The sequence below is a fragment of the Oryctolagus cuniculus genome, chromosome 16 (genome assembly GCF_964237555.1).
Source record: "Oryctolagus cuniculus chromosome 16, mOryCun1.1, whole genome shotgun sequence".
NCBI classification, from domain to species: Eukaryota; Metazoa; Chordata; class Mammalia; order Lagomorpha; family Leporidae; genus Oryctolagus; species Oryctolagus cuniculus.
In genome coordinates this window covers 59,123,042-59,143,010 of record NC_091447.1, presented here as the reverse complement: position 1 = coordinate 59,143,010, position 19,969 = coordinate 59,123,042, and the positions used below count along the sequence as shown (strand labels likewise).

Below are 19,969 nucleotides of genomic sequence, written 5' to 3'. Positions count from 1 at the left end.
CTGCTTCCTGGCTGCCCCTCCCCCACGGGGCTCAGCACCACCCACGTCCTGCGTGGTCCTCGGACTCCTCCCCTGCTCTGTCCCGGCCACAGGGCCGCGCTGCTGACCCCCGCGAGCGCTGGGCCTGCTGTGTCTCCCGGCCTTTGCACCAGGTGCTGGCGGTCCCACACGGAAGCGGGGGGGCTCCTGCCGGCTCCCACGTGGCCGGCGGAGACCCAGGCCCCGAGCCGTCCTGCTGCCTCCGGGGAGGGGCTTGACCCCAGACCTCGGACGTGGGATGCGGGCGTCCCGGACGGCAGCTTGGCCGCTGGGCCACACGCGCCCTGGGGGCCCGGGGAGAGTGAGGGGCGTCGCGTGTGCCTCTCGGCTTTGCTGGCGTCTGAAATTTTCCATAATAAGAACTTTGTGTCCGAGACTTCCTGCGTGGTGGCCACGGGAGGAACCCCACCCAAAACCCAGAGGAATCCCACCCAAAACCCAGCCCAGGGCTGCGGGCCCGCCGCTCGCCCGCCCACTCGGCCCTGCCTCCAGCCCTCCGCGGCTCCCGCTGCCAACCTCAGCCCGGGCTGCCCCCGAGGCTCCCCCGGACCCCCGTCTGCGAGCCTGCGGCGGCAGTGATGGTGTGGGGGCCCCTGGGGGTCACACCGCCCACAGCACTTGTTCCCCCAGCCCCGGGCTCGGCTGTCACTCCCGCCTCTCGGAGGACAGGGGAGGGCGGGCACACAGCGCGTGGCCAGCAGAGCCCGTCACGGCGACGTTTGCGATTCCAGGGGGTGTCACCCGCCCCCACCCCACAGCCTCCCTCCCTCCACGGCCGGGACCCTCGCACCTGGCCCCCCAGCCACGCTGGAGACAGAGGGCCACGGATGGGGGTTACCTAAGCAAGGCGCCTGCGGGCCTCCCTGGGGACCCCACGGGGAGCCCCCTCCAGCCCCGCCCACAGCCTTGCCTCCCAGGTGGTCCGTCTCCACGGCAACACGGTCGTAACCTTGGCAACCAGGTACAGCCGCCCCGCTGCCTGGCAGGCTGCAACCTGTGCCTGTCACCCTCGCCCACGCTCTCTCCGCCCCTCCACCCCAGGGCAGCCTTCCAGGAGGGGCCACGGGGGTGGGGGCTGGGGGAGGGGCCCAGGGACACCTCAAGGTCACTCGCAGCCCCTCCCTCACCCTGCTGGCAGCCACAGAGTGGCAGGTGCAGGTCAGCCGAGCACCCGCCCTGGGGCAGGGAGCAGGGGACGCCGGCCCAGGGCAAGGCCACAGCTGGGGGGGGGCACGTCCCCGGAAACCAACTGCCACCCTCCGTGTCCCCCAGCGGCATCTGCTGAGCGCCTACTGTGTGCCCGGTGCAGACGCAGCGTGGGCGGGGACAAAGGGCAATCTTAGCAGGAAGTCGCTGGGGACAGAAGGCGGCAGGGGTGGGGGAAGCGAGGGGGCGGGCGGGTGAGGGAACACCCTGTGCAAAGGCCCTGGGGTGACGGCCTAGCCCTGGCTCCTCCCCCAGGCTGGAGGGCACCGCCCCCATGGCCCCCACGGCCGCACCGCCGGGCCCAGACTCCAGCCCAGGGCGCCCTGGCTCAGAGGTGCCGCCCCTCCTGGGCCGGCCGCCCGGTGCTGGGCCCCTCCAGGCAGGGGTCAGAGAGGGGCCGTGACCTTCAGGACCTGGGCCGTGGGGGAGGGGCTGCGCCCCTCCCCCTCCTCGCTCCGGCCGGCCTGGCCTCCGGGGACGTGGTGTCTGGGCCCCAGGCCAACGCGACAGTCTGAGAGGCCAGCTGCTTGAGTCACAGGTGGCTGAGCCACGCGGCGGGCGGGGGAGGGGGCGGGTGCACCGCACAAGGTGACAGCAGCCAGGCCCGGGCCCCCACTTGCTCTCCGGGCCGGCCTCAGCCTGCAGATCTGTAGAATGGGAATCATAAAGGCGTCTCCCCCACCCCCACCCCCACGGCCACGCACGCGGCGCGCGCTCGGCGTAAGCCCGGCTGCTGCCCCGAGCGCGAGCTGGGGGGGCGGGCTGCACAACCCCCCACCTCCACACCAGACCGCAAGGTCCGAGCCACTCCCGCCTTCCGAAAACGCAGCCGGGCCCACTCCTGGCTGGGACGCGCCCACGAGGGAGGAAGCATGGACCCCCGCGCCCCTCCCCCGCCAAGGCGAGGGCTCCGCGCTCCTCACTGTCCATCAACGCCCAAGACCCGCTCCCCCCCCCCCCACGCCCGGGAGCCGGCGGCGGCGACAGCGGGGACCCGGCCGGACACCAGTGGCTGCGGCCGCCCGGCCGGCCCCGGGAGCTCGCGTGGGAGGACGGGGGTCGGGGGCGACCCTAGCGGCCCCCGGGGACGGACCAGGCAGGTGCCCGGAGCGGCTGGGGGACAGTTCCAGAAAGATCCACACGGGGCAGCCTGCGGCGTTAGGGGGCGCGCAGCCCCCACCTGTGTCCACGTGTCCTCGCACACCTGCGGCCGCAGTCGCCCGCGCGCCGCTCCGCACAGCCCCCGCGCGCCCCCGCCAGGCGCGCCGCGAAGGCAGGCGGCGATCGCGCGCGGCGGGGACGCGCACGGCGGAGCCGGGAGGCGGCGGCGGCGGCGGCGGAGGCTCGAGTCGGCTCCGGGCGGCCCCGCGCCGCAGCCCGCACCGTGTCAGCGGCCGAGCCGCCCAGGTGAGTGGCGGTGCGGGGCCCGGCGCGGGCGCACCTGCAGGCCCGGGCCACCCCAGAGCCCGCGCTCTGCGCCCCTGTGCGCGCCCGCAGCCCCCGCCAGGGGGGAATCGCCCCGCGCGCCCCTCCGGCGCACAGCGTCCCCTCCCCTGGGCCCCCTCCGCGCGCACCCCGGGAAACTTTGAGGTCCGCTCCCCGCGCGGGGTCCGCCGCCCTCCCCTGGGGCGCGGAGCCGGGTGGGCATCTCGCCCCCCGGGGCGGTGGGGACGCTTGGGCGGGTGCGCTCCGCCGGAGGGGCGGGAAGGGGAGCCGGCCGTGGCTGGGGGAGTGGGGGCGGCCCCGCGCCTTCCTGTCCCCGCAGCGGGGTCTGCGGCAGCCTGGGGGGGCGTCTGTGGTCCGCACCACCACGGCTGCGCCCCCGCAGCTGGGCCGGTTCGGCCTGGCGGGAGGGATTTGGGGGCGCACGGCCCAGCTCCCTCTCTGTGGGCCCCGTGGCCCACGGTGTTTGGGGGCCCCTGGCCGGGGAGCCCCATTCAACAAGTCCGGGTGCAAGGAGAGACCCGGGTGTCCCGGCCCCCAGGTATGGAGTTAGAACTTGGGGGGCCCAGGGATCTGCATTGCCAACCAGCAGCCCCTAGCCGAGCCACGTGGGTGCACAGGGCCGCCTGAGACCCTGGTGCTTCTGGGGTGGGGTGGGGAGGGGGCTCCGGCCCGGGCTGGCGGCAGACAGACCCTGGGGCTGCGGGAGAGCGGGAGCAGAAGGCTGGCAGAGCAGTCCGGGAGGGCTCCCTGGAAGAGGTGTGCGGGATGGGAGGCGCGTGGGGTGAGGGAGCAGCCTGGGGTGGGCTGGGGGACCTCATCTCTGAGACGAGCCAGCAGCCACCGGGGACCGCGCTGGGAGACGCACAGATGCTCAGTAGACGCCGGCCCAGCCGTGCCCAAGTGTGGCCTCAGTGTTCCCGTCTGTGGAGTGGGGGCAGCTCCGGCTGCCGGCCCCCACACAAGCGCAGGGCTGAGCGGGACGTGAGGTTTGCCGCCTGCCACTGCCGGCGCCCCTGAGTCACACCCCGGCAGCAGGCACGGCACCTTGGGGTGGTTCCCCCCCCCGCGCCGCCCACCACCGCCTGTCAGTCCCAGGCCGCGGAGCAGCAGGGGCTGGGGCTCCGTGGAGGGGAGCTGGGCTCGGACCCGGTCCCGAACGCTGACCTGGTGCGGCCGAGCCGGGGCCTCGGGCTCCCCTTCTCCTTGGGCTGCCCGGCCTGGTGCACAATGTCCTGGAAAGTGGGTCGCAGCCCCCCGCCCCCCGCCCCCGAGGGCTGGCCGGGACTGACAGCAGGTGCAGCCTAATTAGGGCTTAATGAATGTCAGGGACGGAAACCCCCGGGGGGGCCCGGATCTAGGACGCGGGCCACCCCCATCCTGGGGGCCACCTCCTCCGCGAGGCCCCGCCCCCAGGGCCTGCGGATCCCCCGCCCTGGGGGTCAGAGGGAGCCGTGTCCCTCGCAGCCGGGGCAGCCCCCAACCCCCGGACCCTGTCCTGTCCCCGGTCCTTCCCCGGGAGGCGCCGCGACAGGGGCCAGGGACGCGGATGTGGCCATCTGGGGGCCGAGGCCCACGCCGTCTGTGGGGCCCCACCGGGCGGGTGCCCCCCACGCCCTATCCCACGAGTCCCTCGTGCAGAAGGGGAGACCGAGGCACAGTCCCAGGCCCCGCCCCGAAGACCTGCAGGCCACTCGCACCCCGGGCGCTCCCGGGACCCCGGCCTGGGGTGGACACAGCAGGGGCCCGGCCCCCGGCCCCTCCCCACCCTCTGCCCCCTCCCCCACATGCCCTGCGTGGGCTCGGGCACCCGCTCCCCGCCTCTCCCTGGCCGCGGCGGACAAGCAGGATCCTGTCCCTGGCGTCTGCACTGTCCTGGCCTCTGTGGCCGGCTCCCGTCTGTCCACCTGACACAGACACAAAGGGCCCCGCTGGCAGGCCCCACCGACGGTCCAGAGCAGGGACCCCAGACAGGAAGTGGGCCAGGGGGGTGATCAGACAGGAAGTGGGCCAGGGGGTGACTCCAGACAGGAAGTGGGCGGGGGGGGGATATTCAGACAGGAAGTGGGTCCAGGGGGTGACCCCAGACAGGAAGTGGGCCAGGGGGGAGAATCAGACAGAAAGTGGGCCGGGGGGGGGGGGAATCAGACAGGAAGTGGACCAGTAGGCCGGGGGGGGGGGTGAGAATCAGACAGGAAGTGGGCCAGGGGTGACTCCAGACAGGAAGTGGGCCGGGGGGGGAGAATCAGACAGGAAGTGGGTCCAGGGCGGGAGAATCCACAGACAGGAAGTGGGTCGGGGGGGTGAATTTAGACAGGAAGTGGGCCAGGGGGTGACCCCAGACAGGAAGTGGGCCGGGGGGGGGATCAGACAGGAAGTGGGCCAGGGGGTGACCCCAGACAGGAAGTGGGCCAGGGGGTGACTCCAGACAGGAAGTGGGCCAGGGGGTGACTCCAGACAGGAAGTGGGTCGGGGGGTGAATTCAGACAGGAAGTGGGTCGGGGGGTGACTCCAGACAGGAAGTGGGTCCAGGGCGGGAGAATCCACAGACAGGAAGTGGGTCCAGGGCGGGAGAATCCACAGACAGGAAGTGGGTCGGGGGGGTGAATTTAGACAGGAAGTGGGCCAGGGGGGTGACCCCAGACAGGAAGTGGGCCGGGGGGGGAGAATCAGACAGGAAGTGGGCCGGGGGGGATCAGACAGGAAGTGGGCCAGGGGGTGACCCCAGACAGGAAGTGGGCCAGGGGGGTGACTCCAGACAGGAAGTGGGCCAGGGGGTGACTCCAGACAGGAAGTGGGCCAGGGGGGTGACCCCAGACAGGAAGTGGGCCGGGGGGGTAGAATCAGACAGGAAGTGGGCCAGGGGGTGACTCCAGACAGGAAGTGGGTCGGGGGGTGACTCCAGACAGGAAGTGGGCCGGGGGGGGGATCAGACAGGAAGTGGGTCGGGGGGGGTGAATTCAGACAGGAAGTGGGTCGGGGGGTGACTCCACAGACAGGAAGTGGGTCTAAGGTGGGTGACTCCAGACAGGAAGTGGGTCGGGGGGTGACCCCAGACAGGAAGTGGGTCGGGGGGTGACTCCAGACAGGAAGTGGGTCGGGGGTGACTCCAGGCAGGAAGTGGGTCGGGGGTGACTCCAGGCAGGAAGTGGGTCTGTGGTCACGCAGTGGGGGTCTCCCGCAGCCGCCCCCGCTCAGGGCTGTGTCCCCCGACTTCTCCCAGGCTCAGCCTCTGCCCTGGGGGGTGTGACGTGGGACGGGAGGAGGGGGCGCTGCTGGCGGCTGGCCCTGGGGGATGAGCCCTGGCGGGGGCCCCACCCCCTGGAGGGGTGCCGGGCTCCTACAGCCGGCAATGAATGAAGGGGCCAGTGTCCCCCAGGACCTGCTCAGCCGTCGGCAGTGGCCGGGCGAGCCTCAGTTTCCCCGTCTGGGAGGCGCTGGGGCCCTGGACGGCAGCCACGCGGTGGCCCTGGGCCCCAGCCCCGTCCTGGCCCCGCCTTGGCCCGGGAAGGGGCGCCAGGGCCGGGCCCGCGGAGGCACAGCCGTGGGGGCCGCAGAGCAGGCGCAGTCAGCCCCTCAGTGCCGCCGGGAGCAGGTGCTCGGCCCGGCCGGGTGGCCCTGGCAGGGGCGGGTGCCAGCGAGGCAGGGCCGGGGTGGGCGCCGGATGTGGCTCCGCGTGGGTTAACCCCGCCCCACCCTGGGAGGCCCAGGAGCCCGAGGCTGCCCTGGTGGGGGGGCTGCAGCAGATGGGCCCCCTCCAGGCTGGAGAGGGAGCAGATGGGGTGGGGGTGGGGGGCTGGGACGCCCGGGGGCTTCAGCTGTTGGGATCCAGAAATAGCTGTGTGGCCCGGGCGAGGGGGGCGGGCAGTGCTGCCGGCCGGCCGCCGTGTGGCAGCTCGGACCCCGCGCCAGCCCCAGGGTCCGGCTGCAGCTGCCGGCCGCCGTGACCCCCGTGGCCCCGTGCCCCCCCCCGCTGAGCTCCCACTCTGGCCCCACACACTCCACGGGAGCCCCCGCTGTGCCTCAGGGCCTTTACACCTGCCGCTCGCCCAGCCTGGAGCGCCCCTCCCCCACCTGGCACCCTAAGGTGCTGCAGCCCCCCCCCACCCCCGCTGCCTCCCAGGACCCGGCTGGACACCCAGCCAGGGCTGCTGGCGTAGGCCATGGCCATCTCAGCCCCAGGCCCAGTGGCCAGCCTGGGAGTCAGCATTTGAAAGCACACAGTTTGGGTCCAGCGCTGTGGCCCGGCGGGCTAAGCCTCCGCCTGCAGGGCCTGCATCCCACATGGCGCCGGTTCGAGTCCCGGCTGCTCCACTTCCCATCCAGCTCCCTGCTGTGGCCTGGGGGAGGTGGGAGAAGATGGCCCGGTGCTGGGCCCTGCACCCGCGTGGGAGCCCCGGATGGAGCTCCTGGCTCCTGGCCATGTTGTGGCCATCTGGGGAGTGACCCAGCGGATGGAAGACCTCTCCTTCTCTCTCTCTCTCTAACTCTGCCTTTCAAATAAATAATCTTAAACAAAGCAGCCTACACAATTCAGGAGTTTCCAGTGTGTTCACAGCACTGCCAGCCATCCGAGCTAATTCTAGAACATTCCTTCACCCCAAAGAATCCGCAGGAGCAGTCTCCCAGCCCCTGGCGACCACACGCCCACTTCCCGCCCCCGTGGAGCCCGCGTCCCGGGCGCGTCCCGCGGGTGGGGCCCACGCGTGGGGCCTGTGTGTCCGGCCTCCCACAGCGGCCATCAGAGCCTGGTCTGCCCCGGGCCGCGTGGGCCGTGCTGCCCGTGGGACTTTTTCTTAAAGATTGGTATTTATTTAATATTTGCTTGAAAAGCAGAGTGACAGAGAGAGGGAGAGAGAGAGGCCTTCCATCCACGGCTCACTCCCCCATGGCCGCAACAGCCAGGCCTGCACCAGACCCGAACCAGGAGCTCCATCCGGGTCTCCCGCGTGGGTGCGACCGTCTTCCTCCGCTTTCCCGGGCGCGCTAGCAGGGAGCGGCCGGGACTCGAACCGGCGCCCAAGCGGGGCTGGACTCGCGCTGTTGTCCGGGGCTGGCCGCTGGGAGCGCTGGCCGTGACGTCCCAGCTGTTTGGTGTCCAGGCCTCTGGGGCGTGCGCCGTGAGGCACGCGGTGCGCATGCGGGCCGGTGCTAACGCTGCCTCCACCCTCAGGGGCGCAGGATGGTGGCCCGGCCCTAGGCCCAGGCTGCGCACCATGACCTCCTGGCTGAGCCTCGTGAGCCTGCACCTGCTGCTGCTGCCCGCGGCGCCGCCCCCGGCCGGCGGCTGCCCCGCGCGCTGCGAGTGCACCGCGCAGACCCGCGCCGTGGCCTGCGCGCGCCGCCGCCTGACCGCCGTGCCCGAGGGCATCCCCGCCGAGACGCGCGTGCTGGGGCTCAGCCGCAACCGCATCCGCTGCCTGAACCCCGGCGACCTGGCCGCGCTGCCGGCGCTGGAGGAGCTGGACCTCAGCCTCAACGTGATCGCGCACGTGGAGCCGGGCGCCTTCGCGCACCTGCCGCGCCTGCGCGTGCTGCGCCTGCGCGGGAACCAGCTCAAGCTCATCCCGGCGGGCGTGTTCACGCGCCTGGACAACCTCACGCTGCTGGACCTGAGCGAGAACAAGCTGGTGATCTTGCTGGACTACGCCTTCCAGGACCTGCGCAGCCTGCGCACGCTGGAGGTGGGCGACAACGACCTGGTGTTCATCTCGCGCCGCGCCTTCGCGGGGCTGCTGGCGCTGCGAGAGCTCACGCTGGAGCGCTGCAACCTCACGGCGCTGTCGGCCGAGGCGCTGGGCCAGCTGCGCGGGCTGGGCGCGCTGCGCCTGCGCCACCTGGCCATCGCCGCCCTGGAGGACCAGAACTTCCAGCGGCTGCCCGGCCTGCGGCACCTGGAGATCGACAACTGGCCGCTGCTGGAGGACGTGGCGCCGGGCAGCCTGCGCGGCCTCAACCTCACCTCGCTGTCCGTCACGCACACCAACATCACCGCCGTGCCGGCCGCCGCGCTGCGCCACCAGGCGCACCTCACCTGCCTCAACCTCTCCCACAACCCCATCAGCGCGCTCCCGCGCGGCTCCTTCCGCGACCTGGTGCGCCTGCGCGAGCTGCACCTGGCCGGCGCGCTGCTGGCCGTCGTGGAGCCGCAGGCCTTCCTGGGCCTGCGCCAGATCCGCCTGCTCAACCTCTCCAACAACCTGCTGTCCACGCTGGAGGAGAGCACCTTCCACTCGGTGAACACGCTGGAGACGCTGCGCGTGGACGGCAACCCGCTGGCCTGCGACTGCCGCCTGCTGTGGATCGTGCAGCGCCGCAAGACCCTCAACTTCGACGGGCGGCTGCCGGCCTGCGCCACGCCGGCCGAGGTGCGCGGGGACGCGCTGCGCAGCCTGCCCGACGCCGTGCTGTTTGAGTACTTCGTGTGCCGCAAGCCCAAGATCCGCGAGCGGCGGCTGCAGCGCGTGGCCGCGGCGGCCGGCGACGCCGTGCGCTTCCTGTGCCGCGCCGAGGGCGAGCCGGCGCCCACCGTGGCCTGGGTCACGCCGCAGCACCGCGTGGTGACGGCGCAGAGCGCGGGCCGCGCGCGCCTGCTGCCCGGGGGCACGCTGGAGATCGCGGACGCGCGGCCGCAGGACAGCGGCACCTACACGTGCGTGGCCAGCAACGCGGGCGGCAACGACACCTACTTCGCCACGCTGGCCGTGCAGCCCGAGCCGGCCGCCGCCAACGCCACGCCGGGCCGCGGCCGCAACGACACGCAGGCGGCCGCGCGCTCGCCGCTGGACCTCACCACCATCCTGGTGTCCACGGCCATGGGCTGCATCACCTTCCTGGGCGTCGTCCTCTTCTGCTTCCTGCTGCTCTTCGCCTGGAGCCGCGGCCGCGGGCAGCACAAGAACAGCTTCTCCGTGGAGTACTCGTTCCGCAAGGCCGACGGCCCGGCCGCCGCCGCGGGCCCGGGCAGCGCGCGCAAGTTCAACATGAAGATGATCTGAGGGCGGGCGCGCGCGGGGCGGGAGGGCGCACGGCCGCCCTGCGGGGGAGGGGCGGCCCCACCTGTGCGGGGCGGGAGGGCGCACGGCCGCGGGCCCGGGCAGCGCGCGCAAGTTCAACATGAAGATGATCTGAGGGCGCGCGCGGGGCGGGAGGGCGCACGGCCGCCGTGCGGGGGAGGGGCGGCCCCCCCTGTGCAGGGGGAGGGGCGGCCCCACCTGTGCGGGGCGGGAGGGCGCACGGCCGCCCTGCGGGGGAGGGGCGGCCCTCCCTGTGCAGGGGGAGGGGCGGCCCCACCTGTGCGGGGCGGGAGGGCGCACGGCCGCGGGCCCCGGCAGCGCGCGCAAGTTCAACATGAAGATGATCTGAGGGCGCGCGCGGGGCGGGAGGGCGCACGGCCACCCTGCGGGGGAGGGGCGGCCCCCCTGTGCGGGGCAGGAGGGCGCACGGCCGCCGTGCGGGGGAGGGGCGGCCCCACCTGTGCAGGGGGAGGGGCGGCCCCCCTGCGCGGGGCGGGAGGGCGCACGGCCGCGGGCCCGGGCAGCGCGCGCAAGTCCAACATGAAGATGATCTGAGGGCGCGCGGGGCGGGAGGGCGCACGGCCGCCGTGCGGGGTGGGGGCCCCACCTGTGCAGGGGGAGGGGCGGCCCCACCTGCGCTGGGCTCCGCTCCCCCTCCTCGCCGGCCGCCCGGGCAGGGCTGGTTCTCGGCTGCGGGTTCTAGAGGTGTCCACGCCCCGCCCTGCTGGAGAGGGGACAGCGCGCGGCTGGGGGCTGGGCCCTCAGTGCAGGCCAGGAGGCGCCAGCTGCTGCCCCGTAGGGCTCCTGTCCTTGTCCCTGTCCCACCTGGCTGGCTCCTGCGGGGTGGGGGGCCAAGGGGTGGTGCCTGGGAGGCCTGCGCCGCTGTCCCCTGGCCGCCCCCCACACACAGAGCACACGCTGCACACCTGGGACCCCACACGCAGCTCGCACCCAGCTAGCCCTGGGTCAGGCCGTGGGCTCCAGAGCGGCCCCCGGGGGCGTAAGGGATGCTCTGAGACCACTGCTCTCACCGGGCACAGGCATGGCTCACATGGACACACGACACGCCAGAGACACGCATGACACACAGGGACACGCATGGCTCATACAGGGACATACAGCAGAGCCATGAATGGCTCCCACCAGGGACACACATGACACCCGGGGACATGCATGGGTCACACATGGACACACATAGGTCACACAGGGACAGGCATGGCTCACATGGACATACATGACACACAGAGACACGCATGGCTCATACAGGGACAGACATGGTACAGCAGAGACATGTATGGCTCACGCCAGGGACACGCATAGCTGACACGGACACACCAGAGCCACACATAGGCCACACAGGAACACACATGGCTCACACAGGGACATGCATGGCCCAATGGACATACATGACACACAGGGACACGCATGGCTCGCACTAGAGACAGCATGGCTCACGCCGGGACACTGGCCCACTGGGGCTGCCCGTGGTCGGGAGCCACACCGCCAGCCGCCTCCACCTGCCCCGCAGCTGGCGCTGGGTGGGGCCTCCGGGGGTCCTCTCGCCAGGCCAGCTGGGGGGACCTCCCTCCCCACCCCCGCTGCGGCCCCCACTGACCCATTGCCCACAGGGGAAGCCCAGCAGCGTGGGGGCGGCCAGGGAAGCTGACTCCGCTGGGGGGGGGCGGGACCCAGCCATGGCCAGGCGACCCGGCTGCTGCCGCTCTGCGGGGCGTGGGGGGGTCCCAGCTCCCCCAGGACCACTGCCGCTGGCTGTGAAGGGCCGGGCCCCCGTCACCGGGGTGAGTGAGCAGAACTCGGGTGGCAGATGGCGACCTCCGTGACCTCAGCATGGTGACCGCGTGTGGCCTGGCCACCCCCGGGAGGCCCGGAGCCAGCTGTGCTGCCCGGCCGCGGGGGCCCCTGGGACCGACAGCGCCCTCTGCAGGGCGGGGCCGAGGCTCAGGGGTGTGCGTCCGGAGGCAGGGTCCCCTCCTGGCCAGCTGGAGCCCTGGACACGCAGGGGCGTGCCTGGGGCTGAAGCCCCGCCCCCGCGAGGCAGGCAGAACCCCAAGGGCCCCCCAAAACGACATCCAAGTGCCTTCAGCCGCATCAGACGGGGTGGACAGGGACAGCGACGGCAGAACGCTGGGGCCTCCCCGCCCCCGGCCGCCCCATCCCGGCGTCACCCACGGCCCCCCACAGCCCCCTTCCCTGCTGTCTTGGTTGGAATCCAATAAAGCGACCCTGATTTAATAGCAAACCAGGTTTTCCTTAACGGCCAAGGCGGGGCGCAGAGGGCGGGGGCGGGGCCGGCCGGGGTCCCCGAGGCCCGGAGAATGACCCCCACGGAGAGGACACCAGAGGGGACGCTTCAGGGGCGCCCACGCTGCTGCCAGGGGCCCGCCCTGGGCTCCTCCCTCCCCTTCCGACCGAGGGGGGCCAGGAGGAAGCGGAACCCCCAACTTCCTCCTCTAGTCGGGAAGCCCCGCCCTTCGGGGAGGGCTCTGGGGACCCGGCGCAGGATCCGGGGGCCCCGCACCCCCGGGTGCCTCCCGCTCTCTCCAGGCTCAGCCCGCCAGCCCCCCTTCCTGGGGTCCCAGCCTATTCCGATTCTGGCCGGAGACAGGGCACCGCCCCCTCCTGCCCTGTCCTGCGAGGGTCTGGGGGAGGCTGCGCCCCTCTCTGTGTACAAACTGGGGAGCCATGAGCCTGGGATGGCCCCAGTCATCACCTGGGAATCGGCCTCCTTTGTGTTTTTAAAGGAGAGAGAGAGAGAGAGAGGAGGGAGAGAAGTCTTCCATCCACTGGGTCACTCCCCAGATGGCCACAGCAGCCAGTGCTGGGCCAGGCCAAAGCCGGGAGATCCATCCGGGATCTGGGGCTCAAGGACCTGGGCCATCGTCCACTGCTTTCCCAGGCCACAGCAGGGAGCTGGATCGGAAGCGGAGCAGCCGGGACTCGAACCGGCGTCCCTGTGGGATGCGGGCACTGCAGGCGGAGGCTCAGCCCACTGCGCCACAGCGGCGGCCCTGAGAAATTGTCTTTTTAAAATAAATGCGTAGGGCCGCAGGGGCAGGAGGTGAGAGGGGATACGCAGCCAGTGTGGCCGGACCAGCACAGAGGGCGACAGGCGGTCCCCGCGGTCACTCAGCCAGGCCCGGCTGGGCGGGGTCACCGGGGGTCTCAGACGATGCTGCGGGCGAGGCAGCCCCAGGGCGAGCCGCCCACTCACGGTCCCTGCCCCTGCTGCTGGGCCTGCGCTGGGCCTGCGCTGGCCCGGGTCCAGCGGGCGGGCAGTGGGCAGTGGGGAAGTGACGGCCTGGGCCTGCGGTCTGACGGTTGCGAGCGTTTCCTGCCCGCGGTGCTGGGGACACCAGGCTGCCCTCTCCCCCACTCGGAGTTCACGCCGGTCCTCAAAGTAGGGGGCTCCCGGGTGGGAGGGCTGAGAGCTGGGCGCCCGCAGGCCGGACCACCCCGAAGGCCCACGGGGACCCTCCTGCCTCCCGGAGGAGGGAACGCGCCCCCGCCCCTGCACCCCACCCACGCCAGCGCCGTGTGCCCCACTGCCGCCCCAGCAGCATGAACCGCCCAGAGACCGCGGAGCCCACCTACGGCAACCTCGGTGAGCCGCCGCGCCCGGCCCTGGGGGCCCCCACGGTGGGGGGCGGCGCGGGAGCCTGGCCCGACCACCTGGTGCAGGGCCCGGGACGCGGTGGGGGCGGGGCCTTGGGGAGATGGCCGCTGGGGGTGGAGCCGCGGCGCTCACTGCCCCCCCCCCGCAGGTGAGGTCCGCGCCCACCTGCTGCCCTCCAAGGCCGGCTGCCCGCGGACACCCGGCTCCCTCGCCCCCGACCCGCCGCCCCCAGCCCTGCCCAAGAAGGCCTTAACCCGCACCCAGTCCCTGCCCACAGACTCGGGCCCCGGTCCCAGCTCCACGCGGAGGCCCCTGCTGGGGTCCCACAGCGTGGACGCGGACGACAGCCAGGCCGAGGCGGGGCCGGCCTGTCCTGCAGAGCTGGCCCTCGGCCCCGGGGAGCTGCACAGCCCGGGGGCGCTGCTCGCCGCGCTGGCCGCCCTGCAGCTCCAGGGCCTGCGCAGCGTCCACGCCCGGCTGCAGGCCCGGCTCACGGGCGGCCGCCCCGGGCCCTGCCGCCCCGGACACAGCTTCCGCCTCCTGGACAGCTCGCCGTGCGTGGAGAGCGGGGACGCGCTCTACTACCGCGTGGTGCGCGTGCAAGGCGACGCCTGGCACGTGCTGGCGGCCAAGGTGAGCCGGCCCCGCCCCGCGCCCGAGGGGGGTGTGTGTGACCCTTGGGAGGGGGTCTCGACGTACCCCTTCCCCGCCTTCAGGGGCCCGGGACTCTAGGGAGTCTGCGCTCAGAGCAACGGGCTAATTAAAATTAAAAATAAGGGATCATAGGCCCCTCCCACTTTAGCAGGTGGGCAGAAAGGGCGGGGCCGGGGGCAAACCGAAGGTTCGGACCCTCCAACACGGTACCCCCAGGGTTTAATCTTCCTCAGAGCCGGGCGGAAACTACCAGAAACCCAGCGGTCACCGGTCACCGCGCTGACCACGCCCTCTGCCCCCACAGGTGCCCAAGCCCGGGGCGGAGGCCGCGCACGCCCGGAGCCTGGAGTTGCAGGCCGCGCTGGCGCCCCACTTCAACCTGCAGGGGCTGTGTGGCCTGCTGCCCGAGGGCGCACTGCCCGCGGCGCCCTGGACAGGCCCCGTGGCGCTGGCGGCCGAGGTGCCGGAGCGCACCGTGGCTCAGTGGCTGCAGGAGGTGCGCGCCCGGCGGCCGCGGGAGCTGGCGTGGGCCGTGGCCCTGCTGCTGCTGCAGCTGAGCGCGGCCTTGGAGCACCTGGAGGCGCGCGGCGCGGCGCTGGCCGAGCTGCGCGCCCAGAACCTGCTGCTGGCCGCGCCGCGGGGCTGTGCGGCCGCGGGGCCCCCGCGCCTGCTGCTCGCCGACCTCGGCTGCGCCGGCCAGGCGCCGGCAGGGCCCGCGGGCGCCCACGCGCTGCAGCTGGGCCGCCTGCTCCGCGCGCTGCTCGGCGCCCCCGCGCCTCCCGCGGCCTCGCCCCTGGTCGCGGGCTTGCAGCGCCTGGCGGCCCAGCTGCCCCGCGCGCTGCCCTCGGCGGCCCGGGCGCGCGGCGCGCTGCAGGCGCTGCTCTGGGGGCCCGGGCAGGAGCTGCAGGGCCGCGGGGCGCCGCTGGGGCGCTGGCTGCAGGTGCGCCGCGCGGGGCTGCTTCTGCAGCTGGCGGAGCGCGCGGCGGGGGGCCTGGCGCCCGACCTGCAGGACTGGCTGTGCTGCGAGTACCTGGCCCAGGCCACCGAGGCGGCGCTGGCCCAGGCCCTGGAGCTGCTGTGGGACTGACCCCGACCCCGAGCGCGGCGCCGCCGGCAGCTCGGCGAGGCCTCCGGGGCCCGCGATGGGCAGGGGTCTGGGGTAAGGGGAGCCCCCTGGAGCTTGGGGCGTCCGCCCACCCACCCACCGCCCGCCCCGGGTCTCCGCGCTCCCCGCCCCTCGGCGAGTCCACTTGGCTGAGGGGGGTCTGGCCCGGTCACGTCCGGATGCATCCCCCCGGGGAGTGGATTGGTCTAATTCATCCAAATAAATCAACCCTAAGAATCGCGTCTCAGAGGTCTCTCATTGTCGCTCCGGCCCCGCGCACAACACCACCCGTAAGTGTTCCCTCGACGCCCCGAAGGTCGGCCTTAAGCCCCAACTCCAGGAGCAGGGCCGGGCTGCGGGGCGCGGGGCCCCCACCAGGCCCCCCACGAGTGGACCCACAGCACCGCAGCAGTGGAAAAGTAAAATATAAACTTTTATTTAGAATTAAAGCAAACACTTCAGTATCACAAACACGACACGGGTCCGCGGGCGTTCATGGCGGGCACAGCGCGGGCGGCGCTAGCCCTGCAGCGAGTAGGCCAGGAAGCAGGCGTCGGGCCGCGCGGGCACCAGCGGGTGCCCCGGCCTCACCAGCTCGAAGCCCAGGAAGCCGAAGGTGCGGAGCAGGGCGGCTGCGGGCGGGCGGGCGGGCGGGTCAGCCGGGGAGGGGCGCCCCGAGCCCCCCGCCGCCCCGCCCCGCGAGCCCCCGCCCCGATCCGCGCCCCCCGCCCGCCCCGCCCCGCCCGGCGCCCGCACCCCCCCAGCCCCCCCGCCCCGCCCGGCGCCCGCACCTCGGTCCTCGCGGTTCTTGGGGAAGCAGATGAAGACGTGCTCGGCGCGCAGCTGCTCCTCCGCGAACTCCAGCAGCACCGCGAGGCTGCGGGGAGGCGCGTGAGCCCGGCCCGCCCCGCCCCTGCCGCCCTCCCCCCCCGCGCCCCGCCCCCGCCGCGCCCCTCACCTGTCCTTGCAGCCCTCGGGCAGCGCGCCGGCCGGCAGCTCCACGTACAGGCGGTTGGCGCTCAGCACGGCCCTCCAGCTGACCTGCCGGGCGTCCGAGAGCCGCGAGCGCACGTGCAGGACCCGCGTCTGGCCGCTCGGCGTCAGCTCCTCGGTCACGCTCAGCCGCTGGTCCTGCGGGGGCGCGCGTCAGAGCCGCGGCGGGGCGGGGCGCGCGGGGCCGGCGGGGGTGGCTGTGGGTGCGGGGGCAGGGCGGGGGTGCGGGGCCGGAGCGGGGCGCGCGGGGCCGGGCGGGGGCAGGGCGGGGCGCGACCCGGGGCGGGGCCGGGGCGGCTGTGGGTGCGGGGGCAGGGCGGGGGTGCGACCCGGGGCGGGGTGCGGGGCCGGACTCACCGAGTACAGCGGCGCGGCCGCGAGGCTGGGATCCCTCTGGCTATCCCCTCGCCCACCTGGGATCTTCAGGGGTGGGTGAGGGACATCAGGAGCACCACCGAGGCCCCGGACCCGGGTGACGACAGCCGTGGGGGGAGGCCCTGCGGGGATCTTGCGTCACCTCGGCCGCGGCGAAAGCAGCCATTTGCCGCGCGGCGTCCGCAGGCCCCGAAGCCGCCTCCATCTTGCACGGCGGCGCGGGGGGGGGGGGGGGGGGCCCGGCAGCGACCCCCGGCCGGGCTGACCCCGCCCCACCGCCCCCGCGGGCCCGCGCTCCGTCTCCCGCCCCCCCCCGCGACCCAGCCCTCCTCCCGCGACCCCTACGCCCCCCCGCCCCACCCGGCACCCCAGCCCTCCTCCCGCTACCCCTACGCCCCCAGAGGACTCCCGACCCCACCCGGCACCCCAGGCCGCCTCCCGCGACCCCCACGGCCCCCCCAGGCTCCCCAGGCCTCCTCCCGCGACCCCCAGGGTCCCCGCAGGCTCCCATCCCCGATCCAACCCGACACCCCAGGCCGCCTCCCGCGACCCCCACGGCCCCGCGACCCCCACGGCCCCCCGCCCCACCCGGCACCCCAGCCCTCCTCCCGCGACCCCCACGGCCCCCCGCCCCACACAGCACCCCAGGCCTCCTCCCGCGACCCCCACGCACCCCCCCAGCGCCCCAAGGCGCGACCCCGCCGCGGGGAGCCGGGCACGGGGGGGCGGCGCTGGCCCCCAGGGAGCGCCCCGCCCCCTCCGCGGCCGAGACCCCGCCCCGAGCCGCCTCCCCGCGGGCCGGCGCTTCTGGAAGCTTCGGGCGGGGGCGGGGCGCTCACCTCTCGGCGCTGCGGCCGCCGCTGCCGCCGGGCAGGCTCAGGCGCGGCATGGTGTGGCTGGCGTGCGCGGCGCGGGCTTTGTCCCCTTCCTTCTCTCTGGCGAAGCAGTGGCTGTTGAGGATCCGCTGCAGGGAGGATTTCACCATCCGGCCGCTCGGGTCCGAAACCAGCAAAACCCCCGCTGCGCCTCCCCGCGCCCCGCCGCTGCTCGCCGTCCGCAAAATGGCGCCGCCGCCGCCGCCCGCCTTTATAGGCGCTGCGCGCAGGCCACGCCCCGCGCGCCGCCGGGGACCCGGGGGCGCCCGCCCCCTCGGGAGTCTGATTGGCGGAGGCCGAGTCCGGGCGTGAGTCCCGGCTGACTATTGGTTAGGCGTGCGCTGCGGGTGCCGCCCCCCGTCTCTGGCGTCAGCGGGCGCCGGGTACGCGCCGCGCGCGCCCTGCCGCCCCGCCCCCACCGCGGGGCCCGGGGCCGGGGGCGCCGCGGGGCGCGTTGCTTTGGGGGGCGGGGGCGGAGCCCGCGTCAGCGCCCTGGCCCCGCGGCCCCCGTCAGGGTCCCTCACCGCGGGCGCCGCCTCGCCGCGCCCCTCCCCCACGGCGGTTTTCCGAAGTGATCGATAATCGTCGCTCGGCTCGGCCTTCGGGCGGAAGCCAGCTCCCTTGAAAACAGTCAGGGCGCAGGCGTCCGAATCGGGGAAGCTTTTGCCCTGAATCTGGGGCCTGAGTGAAAATCTCGCTCGTGCCGGATAGATCCGGAAGTGGGGCGCGGGGGTCCCCCGCAGACGCTGCCCGGGCGCGGGGCGCGGGTTCCCGGGCAAACAGGGCACTTCCCTGCCTTCCCCAGGCGCAGCCGCGCTCCGGCTGTGCGGGCCGGGGTCTGCGTGTCCCGGCTGTGCGGGCCGGGGTCCTCCTCTCCCGGCTGTGCGGGCCGGGGTCTGCGTGTCCCGGCTGTGCGGGCCGGGGTCTACGCGTCCCGGCTGTGCGGGCCGGGGTCTGCGTGTCCCAGCTGTCGGGCCGGGGTCTGCGTGTCCCGGCTGGGAGGGCCGGGGTCTGCGTGTCCCAGCTGTGCGGGCCGGGGTCTGCGTGTCCCGGCTGTGCGGGCCGGGGTCTGCGTGTCCCGGCTGTGCGGATCAGGGTCCTCCTCTCCCGGCTGTGCGGGCCGGGGTCTGCGTGTCCCAGCTGTGCGGGCCGGGGTCCTCCTCTCCCGGCTGTGCGGATCAGGGTCCTCCTCTCCCGGCTGTGCGGGCCGGGGTCTGCGTGTCCCAGCTGTGCGGGCCGGGGTCCTCCTCTCCCGGCTGTGCGGATCGGGGTCCACATCTCCCGGCTGCGCGGTCAGCGGCTCCGGCTGTGCGGGCCGGGGTCTGCGTTTCCGGCAGGAGCTGCAGAGGGCTGGACCTGGTGGGCCGCTCTGCTCCGTGGCTTCCGTTTGCTATTAATTAATTAATTAATTAATGCACTTACTTCAATCACTTGAAGATGTATTTATTTCAGAGTTAGAATTATGGGGTGGGGGGGTCTCCCATCCGCTGGGTCACTCCCCAGATGACCGCAAGGGCCGGAGCTGCGCTGATCAGGAGCCAGGAGCTCCACCCGGGTCCCCCACGCGGGTGCAGGGCCCAGCACTAGGCCATCGTCCACTGCCCTCCCAGGCCACAGCAGGGAGCTGGCTGGGAAGTGGAGCAGCCGGGACTCGAACCTGCGCCCCTAGGGGATGCCGGCCGTATTCGGCCGTTTGGCAGGCAGAGAAGGAGGCCTTCATCCGCGGATGCCCGCGACGCGGGGGCTGGGCCAGGCGGGGCCAGGAGCGCCATCCGGTCTCCGCGGGGGTGCAGGGCCCAGCCCTGAGCCATGGCCGCTCCTCCCGGGTGCTCGGACCGGGGAGCTGGAGCCAGATGCAGGCACTGGCACGTGGGCTGGGGGCGTCCAGTGCCCCTGGACCCCTGGGCAGCCCCGCCCCGGCGGGGAGGCCCTGTTCTGCGGCTGGGGGGCCGTGGCGTCCTGGGTCACTCCCAGCCTCCGCTGTTTTCCCAACCCCCCCGCAGGCTCCGGGGCCGGGTCCTCCTGTGCTGGGCCTGGAGGCCTCTGTCCCCCCCACCCGCCTCCTCCGCGTCTGCACACAGCTCCAGATCCTGGACCGGCCAGTGGCCGCCGGTCCCTCAGGCCACCGAGGGCCGGGGTCCCTGCCCCCACGTGGGAGACCCGGAAGGGGCTCCCGGCTCCTGGCCCAGCGCTGGCTGCTGTGGGTGTCTGGGGAGTGACCAGCCCGTGGACCCTCTCCCTCTCCCTCCCTCTCCCTCCCTCTCCCTCTCCCTCTGTCTCCCTCCCTCTCTCCCTGTTTCTCTATCCCTCCCCCTCTCCCCCCTCTCCCCCCTCTCCCTCTCTCCCTCTCCCTCCCTCCCTCTCTTTCTCTCCCTCCCCCTCCCTCTCTCCCCTCTCTCTCCCCCCCTCTCTCCCTCTCTCTGTCCCCCCCCCCCTCTCTCCCTCTCCCGTTGCTCTGCCTTTCAAATAAATTTTAAAAAATATTTTTAGGCCAGCGCCGCAGCTCACTAGGCTAATCCTCCGCCTTGCGGCGCCGGCACACCGGGTTCTAGTCCCGGTCGGGGCGCCGGATTCTGTCCCGGTTGCCCCTCTTCCAGGCCAGCTCTCTGCTGTGGCCAGGGAGTGCAGT

At 73.4% G+C, this 19,969-nt stretch overlaps 3 protein-coding genes across 3 annotated transcripts; 2 read left to right on the top strand and 1 right to left on the bottom strand.

Moving 5' to 3' along the window:
* Positions 1 to 2,531: 2,531 nt before the first annotated feature.
* LINGO3 (leucine rich repeat and Ig domain containing 3) lies at positions 2,532 to 10,785 on the top strand. The gene is made up of 2 exons (XM_070058565.1): positions 2,532 to 2,652; positions 7,862 to 10,785. Exon 2 carries the CDS (start codon positions 7,905 to 7,907, stop codon positions 9,684 to 9,686), a length of 1,782 nt encoding a protein of 593 aa, XP_069914666.1. The 5' UTR covers positions 2,532 to 2,652; positions 7,862 to 7,904; the 3' UTR covers positions 9,687 to 10,785.
* Positions 10,786 to 13,065: 2,280 nt separating this feature from the next.
* Positions 13,066 to 15,334, top strand: PEAK3 (PEAK family member 3). The gene is made up of 3 exons (XM_070058564.1): positions 13,066 to 13,326; positions 13,487 to 13,971; positions 14,297 to 15,334. The coding sequence occupies exons 1-3, from the start codon at positions 13,284 to 13,286 to the stop codon at positions 15,077 to 15,079; spliced, it is 1,311 nt and encodes a 436-aa protein (XP_069914665.1). The 5' UTR covers positions 13,066 to 13,283; the 3' UTR covers positions 15,080 to 15,334.
* A 175-nt stretch (positions 15,335 to 15,509) lies between these two features.
* On the bottom strand, positions 15,510 to 17,521 carry OAZ1 (ornithine decarboxylase antizyme 1). The gene is given in 5 exon segments (NM_001305001.1): positions 15,510 to 15,729; positions 15,889 to 15,974; positions 16,056 to 16,228; positions 16,448 to 16,587; positions 17,305 to 17,521. Coding segments are annotated over 5 exon segments (657 nt in total). The 5' UTR covers positions 17,451 to 17,521; the 3' UTR covers positions 15,510 to 15,616.
* Positions 17,522 to 19,969: the final 2,448 nt, after the last annotated feature.

Coding starts and splice junctions, on each gene's coding strand:
- PEAK3 (XM_070058564.1), top strand. CDS start 13,284: ATGAACCGCCCAGAGACCGCGGAGCCCACCTACGGCAACCTCG. Junction 13,327..13,486: donor GCCCACCTACGGCAACCTCG/GTGAGCCGCCGC, acceptor CCCCCCCCGCAG/GTGAGGTCCGCGCCCACCTG. Junction 13,972..14,296: donor GGCACGTGCTGGCGGCCAAG/GTGAGCCGGCCC, acceptor CTGCCCCCACAG/GTGCCCAAGCCCGGGGCGGA.
- LINGO3 (XM_070058565.1), top strand. CDS start 7,905: ATGACCTCCTGGCTGAGCCTCGTGAGCCTGCACCTGCTGCTGCTGCCC.